Source organism: Astatotilapia calliptera, chromosome 6, assembly GCF_900246225.1.
Source record: "Astatotilapia calliptera chromosome 6, fAstCal1.2, whole genome shotgun sequence".
Lineage (NCBI taxonomy): Eukaryota > Metazoa > Chordata > Actinopteri > Cichliformes > Cichlidae > Astatotilapia > Astatotilapia calliptera.
In genome coordinates this window covers 23,197,967-23,209,050 of record NC_039307.1, presented here as the reverse complement: position 1 = coordinate 23,209,050, position 11,084 = coordinate 23,197,967, and the positions used below count along the sequence as shown (strand labels likewise).

The following is an 11,084-nucleotide window of genomic DNA, read 5'->3' as shown; positions in this document are numbered from 1 at the left end:
AATACACAACATAATGCATCTTCTAATTATTTTACAAAAACTAGTACATCCTTAATTGTGTTTATTTTTGTGGAATAAACTGATAATCAGCAATTGTGATCTGGTACATTCAGGTGAGTTTACAGGATTAAAAACATCAAAGATCACCGAAAAGCACCTGTTGCTGCCATCAGTCTGGGAAGATTTATAATGCCATTTCCAAACAATTTGAATTCATAATTCTTAAGTCTGGGGAAAAATAATTCACCAGTGGAAAACATTTAAGACAGTTACTGAGAGTAGACATTCCAGGAAATTCGCCACCAGGTCACACAAGTCTCTTTCTTAAAAAGAACATGGCAGCACCGGATAGATTTGCAAACTTTATCTGAAGAAACCACAGGACTTCTGGAACAATGTCCTTTGCACAGAGGAGATCAAAGTGGAGATGTCCTGCCATGAAGCACAGCACCACATTTGGTGAAAACCTAACACGGCAACTTGGTAGAAAAATCTCATGCCAACTGTCAAGCACGTTGGTGGGAGAGTCATGATTTGTGCTTGTTTTGCAGCCACGGGGCCGTGGTACCTTTCAGTCACTGTTTCAGTGTGTGAATGGGTGGATGACTGGTTGTGTAAAGCGCTTTGGGGTCCTTAGGGACTAGTAAAGCGCTATACAAATACAGGGCATTTACCATTTCAGTCACTGAGTTGATCATGAACTCCTCTGTATACCAAAATATTCTGTCCCAAAACTACAGCTTGGTTCAAATTAACTTCATGGAACAGGACAATAATGTCAAACACGGCAGCAAATCTACAACCAGCCAAGAATCCAGTCAGAGTCCAGACCTCAACCTGACTGAAAAATACTATGACAAGACCTTTCTGTGCATAAAGAAATGCCTGCAAACCTTAACGAAGTAAAGCAGAGTAAGAAAAATCCTCCAAAAATGATTTGCTGCTAAAGTTAAGCTGAAAACAATTCAAGTTACTGCTGCTACAAGGTTGTTCTACAAGCTACTGAATCACGGGGTCCACTCATTTAACACACACTGATTTAATCAGCGTTTATTAAAATCTTTTATTAAAACCTGTAACCAAGACTCTGGCCCTTTAAGGACATATGTGGCTCTGGTTTAACCTAGCATAGCTTTACTATTCCTACAGTATAAATAAACCGGTTGAGATAAATGTGCGTTAAATTAATTCGCGGTATATAAAATATACCATATACAGTTCACGGTTAAAATCCTACTACTTTTTGTTTAGTAAAATCTATATTTGCTTGTATGCAGTGGTTTATTAAACTCTCATTTTTAACGCTTAAATGAAAACGCCTTCTAAGCGTTAGTTTTACATTTATTCTAATTATAAATATTATTATTATTTTATTTTTTTAGGGGCAAGCGGTAAATCATTGGATGACATCATTGGCGTGCGGTAGGGAGAACATAGACACGTCAGTGGAAGCGAGCAGTAACCAGGAAGTGGCTAGCAAGCTTAGCCAAGTACGGATAATGATCGGCTGAGACTCTGGTGTTTGGACAGGTCGGTGATGGTTTGCTCAATGAACATGTAGCTAGAAATGATAAATGAATCCGAATTTAATCGCCTGCAGGCTAACTAAGGCCAAAATATACTGCGACAGACAGCTGTTAGTCCTACCAACTCACGTTAGCATTGAGGCAACTAGCGAGTAGCGTGCAACCTGCAGGCGACGTTGCATTGCCGGGGTGTAGGGGCGAGGAACTAGTTCACCGTTTTAAACAGGTGTCGGGAAATGGCTGCTGAAATCGAGACCTCTGCGTGTGAATGGGATACATTTATAAAAATGCTTTATAAAGTCGACATTTCCGGCTCCTGTACACAGTGCAAGGTTATCAAGCTAGACCGCGTTTTTATGCTCGAGACTACGTGAACCTGCACAGTTCCTTCAGGACTGACAAGTTTAATAGGGATGCATTTTACTGGATGAATGTTTCCCCGGATATTTCCGGGTTATATGCTTTAGTCCCCGTCATGAGTCCTGCCTCCTCGGTCTGATTTCATCATAGAGTTAGAGCTTTTTATACTTGCTATATTGCAAGACTACAATTTCTTCTCATCTCGGGGTCTCCAACACAGATCAGCTGCCTCTGTCTGCACCCTATCATAGACATCCACGAACCTTCTCTGTGGTCTTCCACTTCTCCCCCTGCTTGGCAGCTCCATATTCAGCATCCACTATCCCTCCTCTGCACACGTCCTAATCGTCTCAGCCTTGGCTCTCTTTGTCTCCAAAGCACTTGACGTGATGCTTCCTGCTCACATAATACTTCAACCTTCCTTCTCTTCATCTATCAGTCATTTATGACAGCTGTGGCCACTGGCACCCTGTTGCTGGACAATAGCATCGAAGCCTGTCATTGATAATCCTGGCCTTGACTGATCCGGTATGGTAGTCTTATTTTTGATGATCCGTATGCTTGATTTGCCCATGATTTTACACTGGATACCCTTCCTGAAGTGTCCAGGCTTGGAACTTTGAAATTGATTTATTTATCCCATAATATTTATCAATGATGATAATCAGCATGATAAATCTTAACTCTTTCTTTGTTGTCTTTTTCCTAGCTTCTGTAGGGTAGGATGGGCAGGCAGAGGAAGAGGGTGGTGACGGGTGAAGCTGCTCCACCTCCACGGAAAGATGAGAAGCCCTCTGCATTTCACCGCAAGGACAAGAAAAAGAAAGTCAATATTGGGAAAATGTTCATTAACATCTCAATTGGTCTCTGCATATTCAGCCTCATCTGGTTCTTTTATGCCATCTACATGAGATCCAGCCTGGCTAAAAGGGTGGTGACTCTGCATCCGTCTCCTCACGTCCTGGATGCCAATAGCACCGATGCCAAGGTTTCCCCAGAGAGGTTCTGGGGGTCATACAGGCCTCAGGTCTACTTTGGGATGAAAACAAGGAGTCCCAGGTCTATTGTGACAGGTATGATCACACATTTAGAGTCAGGCTAAGGCTAAACACTTGTGTCATTAAATGTTTTAATGAAAAACAGCGACTTATTGTATTTTAAACATCGGAATATTTAATAATGAATATCTAAATGGAAACAATATAGCAATGTGGCCACTTGCTTGTTTCCCAAAATGACATGTTAGAAAAACACGTTTGTCTTTGTGATTTTATTGTTCGTTCAACTCTGGTGAAAGACTTTTGAGACTGTGAAAAATCATTTTTTTAACCTTTCAAACCCCACAAACTGCCATAGGTTACAAATGTAGCTTCAACTTACTACATCTCAGAAAAACAAGTGTCTATGAATATGCTGGCCATTTCATTAGTTGCACGTGTTCGAGTGCTCATTAACACAAATATCAGCCAATCACATCACAGCAGCTTAACACATTTAGGTATGGAGACATGCTAAAGGTTGACCTGCTGAAGTTCAGCTGGTAAATGAGGAAGAAAGGTGATTGAAACTCAAATAATCACTCGTTACAACCAAAGTATGCAGAAGAGCATCTCTGAACGTACAGCACATTGAACCTTGAGGCAGACAGATAGCAGAAGATTGCAGATGATCACTCCTGTTAATTAAGAACAGGAAATTGAGGCTACAATTTCGACACGTTCACCAAAATTGGACATCGGAAGATTGGATAAACGTTTGATTTCTGCTGCAAGCATTCATATTTTAGGATCAGAACGTGGCGTAAGCAGCATGCACTCAACGGTTCAGGCTGACGGCGGTGTAAGGGCATGGGGGATATTTTCTTGACACACTGGGATCATTAGAGTCAACTGAGCATCATTTAAACACCACAGCTTAGCTGAGTAATATTGATGATCACGTCCAGCCCTTTACGACCACTGTGTACCCATCTTCGATGAGTTTGTTTCAATGGTTTTAAACAGGAGAGTTTAGCTGTGCCTTGAAGCTCCACTTACCTACTCAGCATCCTTGGTTGAAATGAAACAAACATATAAAGTAAAAAAATATATTTAACTGTAAAATTTTATTAAAAAACAAAGACTGAAGAAGAATCTTTTTCTTTTTTTTGTAGCTTTTCTGTCAATCACAACAAGGGCACGCTGGTAGAATACGTGGAATTTCTCTTTAATATTTAATGTAATGTAAATATGTAATTCATCTTTTATTTTATAAAACCTAATCCTCCATATTTGGATAAAATTTTGAGTGCTTCCCAAAATTAAGAACACTTTGACTGCACTTAATATTATTGATAATTAGTTGACAGGACTACTTACGGTACATTTTGAGGTACTATTTGCAGATTGCCACATAATCCTGAGCATAATTTGTACAAGTTTATTGCTTTTAACTGAATTTTTCTTTTCCGTTTATGTATAACTCTTGTCAGGCATGATGTGGATGCGTCAGTTTTCTGACTTGGACATGAATCTCAGGCACACTTGTGAGCAGGGCGATCGCCTTCAAGGCTACGGCTGGCTCATGCACGATGGCCTCACCTTTGGCGTCCAAGAAATCCGAGACAACGATTTCACGCTGACCACCGAGTTTGTTAAGAGGATGGGAGGGGATCATGGAGGAGACTGGACGTGGAGGGTCACAGCCAAACAGCATGTGAGTAATAACTTTGCACCGCCGCAGCTGTTATCTCACACGATCAAAAGCAGCTGATAATATTCTGCCATCTAAGTTTATATATTTTAAATCTATTTATGTTCTTCCACTGGTGATTTGTATGTTGTTCTTCAACCACCAGAGCTCCGCCCCCCAGGCACCAGTCATCTCCCTGATGTTTTACGCAGCAGCAGACGCGCAGGGCTCGCTGCAGGCTCACGTAGAGGAGAGGAATCGCCTCGCGTCCATCACCGGTTTCTCAGAGGAGCTTGGAAACTTTAAGATCACCTTCCGAAAGCCTGTCACTGGGGAGCTGTCCAGTGCTAAATACGCCACGTGAGTGTATGAGTCCAAACGTGAATAGGAAAAATAGTACACTAAATACAAAGGCAAAGAAGTTGGAGAGAACATACTTTTAAGAGGCTGCTCAGAATTATCAGGGTTAAGGATATGCATCAAACAACAGTGGTCTAAACTTTAATAAATGTAGTACAGCTGCCAAAAATTCCAATTAGCAGTCAGTGATTTAAGGTAAACCTTGATAGAACGGTGAAAACATCCACTCGTGTAGTAGGCAGGAGTCCTAAGTCAGCAAACACAAATGAATTTCTAGTAGAGAATCATGACTTGAATGAGCCATAACATTTTAATTATGTTGCACCGTCTTGGATGGTGTTTTGTGGTGTGATTTAGAGTCATCCTAATTATTACTAGAGTACCTAAAAAAGAAATCTAACCACTAGATGTCAGCAGATGAAGATTTTCAGACTTGATGATACAGGTTTTCTCAACATTGGGACATTTATTTTAGAGGAATATGTACAAAACATTTTACAACCAGTACAAAAATAAAAGAAAAAAACTAATGTACTGCTGAAACAACAGATGATATTAGTGCAGTGAAGGTGTTGTTCACAGCAGGAAAAAACTGTTGTTGCTTCTTATTGAATGGACGAGGAGTATGCTAGCTTTCTGCTAGCAGCATTTACAGGGAGGAGGAGTATTTTGCACTTTGAAGAGGGCCAGAGAAGACCAGCATAGCAAAATAGCAAGGTACAGTATGCACGGATAGAAATGATAAGAATTGTATATGAACTGTTCCAGTGATTAGCTGTGGGAAGGGGCATGATGAAGTTTTATTGTGACCTTCTGTTCAAACTCTGAGTCATTACTACAGCAGGAGATATCAGAAGTTAAGCTACAGTGTGCTAAGTTCAGTTAAGGTTGCTTAATAGTTGTAGCTGAATACAAAATACACTGTAAGGTTTTGTGTTTATTCAACTGATTTGGTACTACACGGCAGTCAATGCTAGTTTTCTGTCTTTTTCAGCTACAACTACCTTCAGACTGTGTCTCCTGGTCTGGAGAAGCTGACTGACATTGTGAAGTACAGTCTGAACCGCAGGTTTGTGTATAGCCCTCCGTCCGGCGAGAAGAAGCATTACATCGGTGTAGATACCTACAAACCCCCTCACCACCAAAACCAGCAGAAACCTGACCAGAGGAAGGAAAGCGACTTTGTGGTGTACCAGGTGACTGTTCAGACACCTTTCCAGATTGAGGTTCTGTTTGAATCTGGAAGCTTTCACGATCGCCCCAACCAGCTGGTGGGCTCCATCATGACTCAGGAGCTGGAGAAGAGGAAAGCGGAGTTTGATGCAAAGTTTGAGAAAGTTTTTGGCCTTGAGAAGAAAGGTTTTAGCCAAGCGTATATTAAATTCGGCAAGGCAGCACTCAGCAACATGCTGGGCGGAATGGGCTACTTCTTTGGGCAGTCGGTAGTACAGTCGGTCTACAATGAATACCCTCTCCTTTATCCCGAAGGTGCTTTATTCACCGCTGTTCCATCACGCTCATTCTTTCCCAGAGGATTCCTTTGGGATGAGGGCTTTCACCAGCTGCTGTTGAGTAAGTGGGATCCCCAGGTGACGAGGGAGGTCATTGCCCACTGGATAGACCTGATGAATATGGAGGGCTGGATCCCCCGTGAGCAGATTCTTGGAGATGAGGCTCGCAGCAAAGTCCCATCTGAATTTATTGTTCAACGAAACGAGAACGCCAACCCCCCTACGCTTTTCTTAGCGCTCCAGGAGCTTATTGAACAACTCTCATCCAATCCAGACAAGGCAGCATTTCAGCCAACCTTGCATTTCCTCCGACGGCTCTTCCCCAGGCTCAAAACCTGGTATGAATGGTACAACACCACACAGACGGGGCCCCTACCCAATTCTTACCGCTGGCGTGGACGCGACAAGGACACCAATCTGTTTCTCAATCCCAAGACCTTGACCTCTGGGCTGGATGACTACCCACGGGCCTCACACCCCTCAGCAGATGAGCGTCACGTTGACTTGCACTGCTGGATGGCGTTGTCCTCAGGCATCATGGCTAAAGTAGCTCAGCTTCTGGGCGAGCCCCATGAGGACTACCAGCTCTCACACAAAGTGCTCAGTGACAACAACCTGCTCAGTGAGCTCCACTGGTCAGAACAACACCGTGCTTTCAGTGACTTTGGCAACCACACAGAGGATGTATCCTTGCAGAGGGAGAAGGTGTACGTACCTCCAGGGCAGCCTCGTCATCAGTTCCCCGTAGCTCGTCTCGTTCGCTCTGTCCGTAGGGCCCCCAAAGCGCAGCATGTTAATGCTTTGGGTTATGTTAGCTTGTTCCCGTTCTTACTGCAGATTCTCCAGCCCGACTCACCCAAGCTGGAGCATATTTTCCAGGATATGAGAGACTCCAATAAGCTGTGGACACCCTACGGCCTGCGATCGCTCTCCAAGTCCGATCCACTGTACATGAAGCGAAATACAGAACACGATGCCCCCTACTGGAGAGGACCTATCTGGATTAACATCAACTACTTGGCAGTCAGAGCGCTCCACTACTACAGCCACACAGAAGGGCCATACCAAGAGAAGGCAGCTGTTCTTTATGAGGAACTCAGGACTAACATTATCAATAATGTTTATAGACAGTATGTTGAAGCAGGGTATATTTGGGAGCAGTACAATGACGGCACCGGCAGGGGGCAGGGAAGCCACCCCTTCACCGGCTGGTCATCTCTGACCCTATTAATGATGGCTGAACAGTATTGATGCTGTTGATTTTTATCTCCTATCTTTTAAGATACTGGCCTTCATTTATCTGGATGTGACTGAAACAGCATTGTGCAGTAAAGAGTAGCGACACGCAACGAGATCCAAAATTAGAAACCGGCTTCTGCGGTCACACTGTCTCGTTTAACCTTTGATCAGAATTAAGTGTTTTCACACAAGTATTTTTGAAGGGCAGTTTTAAACAAGCCTAAGTGCAGCTACACTGTCTTTGCCAAGTTTTTGGAGCCAAGCTCCCTCTAGTGCTTCAGATGCATTTAACTTAATTGTCTACACCTTCACTGGTCCAGCCTTTAGTACGGAAAAAGAAAACGGACATCTATGTTTGTTTGTCTTCTTAGGGAGGATTCATGTTTTAACAGCAGCGTGGATGACAGTTTTTATACGGACAGCTGTTTGCTAAAAAAAGTTTCCTGGAAAAGTTCTACGAGTCGTGCTTTCACTTGACAAATAAGGGCCATTATCTGTAACTGTGCCATTTTCTCTTTAATCTATCATGTCTTTGATTCTCTGTCTTAATGATTGATTATTTTGACGTTTAATTGTTTAATCAGTCTTTTGGGGGAAAAAAATGTTACATTCAGTCTTTTTCAGCATTTTTTGTTGCCTGTGGTTTGACTGGCAGGGAATGCAGCAGAGACTGTGACAACAAATAAATGGTTTAAATATTTTTTTTTTGTCAGAGTGTACTTTATTTTGGAAATACTGGTGTGTTTGCAATATTGGAAGCAGGTTTTTTTTTAACTTGCTAAGCCTTTAACTGCCATTTCTGCTTGACATCCAACAAAAAGAAAATTACCCTGTTATGGTTGAAACACTGGCGGCTTTGTCTGCTACTACAAATACACAAATGGGCCAAAAACATTAAAACCATTGACGGCTAAAAGTGATCATTTTATCACAATGAGACATCCTGACATACAGTAAGTCCTGGTATTCCTGTGGATGTTACTTTAACTACTGACCTAAATGTTGTAGTTAAGTACACCCTGTCATGGCAGCAGGCCGGTGTGCCCCCCTATCCTCATCCACAGTGGCCCGTCCCCACAGCCTACAGGACCCAAACTATCTTCTGCCAGTTTCCCAGAACCAGACATCAGGCAGGTTAGATCAGGAAGGATCTACATAATGTTATACAGGTGGTTCTAATATCACGGCTGGCTGGATATATATAGTAGTTTTTACACACAAACAGTTCATTTTTTTTATTCAAGCATAATCTTAGATTAGGAAAGTTGTTCTTTTTGTAGCCTTTTTATCTTCTAAGCTCCAGATCTTTATAATATCTCTGATAATATCGCCCACCCTCTAGGAGTGGATATTATCCCAAAAAACACGATTAAGTCTGAGATCTAAGTGTTAATATTTAATGAATATTATGCAGTACCACAGAGAGGCTAAGTGTGATTTTCATCCTCAATGTACAGCTTACATGGAAGGCTGTCCACTCTTCCAGTTATTGACATAAAGTTGTGTTGCAGGTACTTCATGTCATTGTCAGTCAAAGCCGACGGTAGCTTCAACACGCTGTGACCTTATACAGCAGCCGGTCCTTTTTCTTTTGTGAGATGGCGCATTTGAAGGCCTTTTGCTGACGTCAATTTTTTCCCTGTTTTTTTTTTTTTTTTGCATGGTTTCCATGGAGCACAGTTGTTGTGAGGGCTTGGTGCTTAATTAGCCAAGATCAAAGGCATAGAGGAGACATACATGGCAAATTCTTTTCACTCCTTGACATATGTTGCCATACATTCACGCACATGGGCAAAGAGTGGCAATGTTCTTATTAATACTTTGACACCAGATATATAAAACGCTGGCGCTGGGAGCACTGATACAGGCTCTCAGTGTGTGTGCAATGACCACTGGGTTGCAGCCTCTACACTTTTATGAATCCTTTGAATGGACTAGATGTGCGGTTGTATAGTTGAAGGCTTAGCATGGTGCTTTAAGGTTGCATGGCTAAAAATAGTGCCTCTATCAGTTAGCAGAGCAGCAGATAGACTGAGAAGCTGCAGACTGGTAGTCCTGCTGAATGTAGTAAAAGCTACAGTATTAGTATCCATTTTTTCCCTCGATCGTGTCACCGACAATAAGTTTAAGCATGCGCGCGGCTGCAGAAAGGCTTAAAATTCACATTTTACGTTTTTGAAACTCTTACTTGACTGAATCGTTGCTGGGTATAAAGCACAAAAAAAAACGCCGTATGATTTATCAATGTGAAATAATTGGCTCCGGGTTCAGTTGCGGAAGACGCAAGCTCGTCGTTTGACCCCTTGACCTGCTAACGTAAAAGCAGAGTATCAAGGGATTTTGGACACAGACGAGCCACATCATCTGCCTTTTTGCTGCTTCTCTCAGAGGAAATGGATTCCACATCCCCTCAATGCAACTACAGTCGAAAATGCATTTATTTCTTTGAAGAGTGCGGACAATCTGTGTGACTAAAGCACTCACTGCGCAATCCATCCCCCTCACCCAGGACCCTTTTTTCACAGTGAGATGGGATAATAGCCAAACAGCATCAGAGCTAACTAATGTGACTGCATAATAAACAGATGAGTCAGGGAGTATTCATTTGCATATCATCCCAACCTTATCAGAGCTTCTATACAGTGAATATTTTGTGATTGCCTGCTGCCGGTGATTCGGCTGAGTGAGTGCGGTGAATGCAGTGTCCAAAATGCAGCAGCTCTGTGGGGAAAGGGGCTTTTTTTCTTCTTTTCTTCCTGTGATGGAGATCATTATACATGTACAGAGTAATTATAAAGTTGTCTAATAGCACCCCCTCCCACCACCCCAGCACACACATAGACACACACATACATGCACACACACAGCAGTGACTCCTGTATTGAATGTAATTACTGGGAAGGTATGCTAGAGGGAGCTAATTAATAAGGCATTTGTGAGTGGAAAAGTGGCTTTTTGAATACAGCTTAGCTATCATTTTACTTACAATGGAGAGCTACTTAGAATTAAAGCAGTATAAGTGGATAATTATGCTAATGGATCAATTTGGATTTAAGATATGGTGGCAGGCTGTATTTCTAGATGATCACTGTTCATGCATTACAGCACTACAGTGGCTCTAACACACAGTTTCTGTGCTCATGTGGGCTTGCATGTTCGTATTATTTCACTGCAGATATCAGATGTTTTCTTGTCCCGAGGCCACACGCTGCTCTGTGTGTGCGAGAGTGTGTGTGAGCGTGTGTGTGTTCTCCTCTGACACAACTTTTTTTTTTTGCCTTTCATACAAACAAACAAAGCTTCCAGGCTAACTGGCTATGAATTTGCGCTTCTTAGGAAGTAAGGTTTTTTTGTTTGTTTGTTTTTTCTCGGTCCCTGTGTATTCCTCAAGCCTCGTGGCTTTAAACTGCTCAATGGA

The 11,084-nt window shown here is 42.3% G+C and overlaps 1 protein-coding gene across 2 annotated transcripts; it reads left to right on the top strand.

The window, feature by feature from the left end:
- Nucleotides 1-1,383: 1,383 nt before the first annotated feature.
- On the top strand, nucleotides 1,384-8,367 carry mogs (mannosyl-oligosaccharide glucosidase). 2 transcript variants are annotated; one of them, XM_026171183.1, is made up of 5 exons: nucleotides 1,384-1,530; nucleotides 2,596-2,959; nucleotides 4,357-4,580; nucleotides 4,723-4,916; nucleotides 5,911-8,367. In XM_026171183.1, exons 2-5 carry the CDS (start codon nucleotides 2,611-2,613, stop codon nucleotides 7,676-7,678), a joined length of 2,535 nt encoding a protein of 844 aa, XP_026026968.1. In that variant the 5' UTR covers nucleotides 1,384-1,530; nucleotides 2,596-2,610; the 3' UTR covers nucleotides 7,679-8,367. The 2 variants fall into 2 exon arrangements, with proteins under 2 accessions (XP_026026968.1, XP_026026969.1); XM_026171184.1 differs by lacking the exon at nucleotides 1,384-1,530 and adding an exon at nucleotides 1,559-2,414.
- Nucleotides 8,368-11,084: the final 2,717 nt, after the last annotated feature.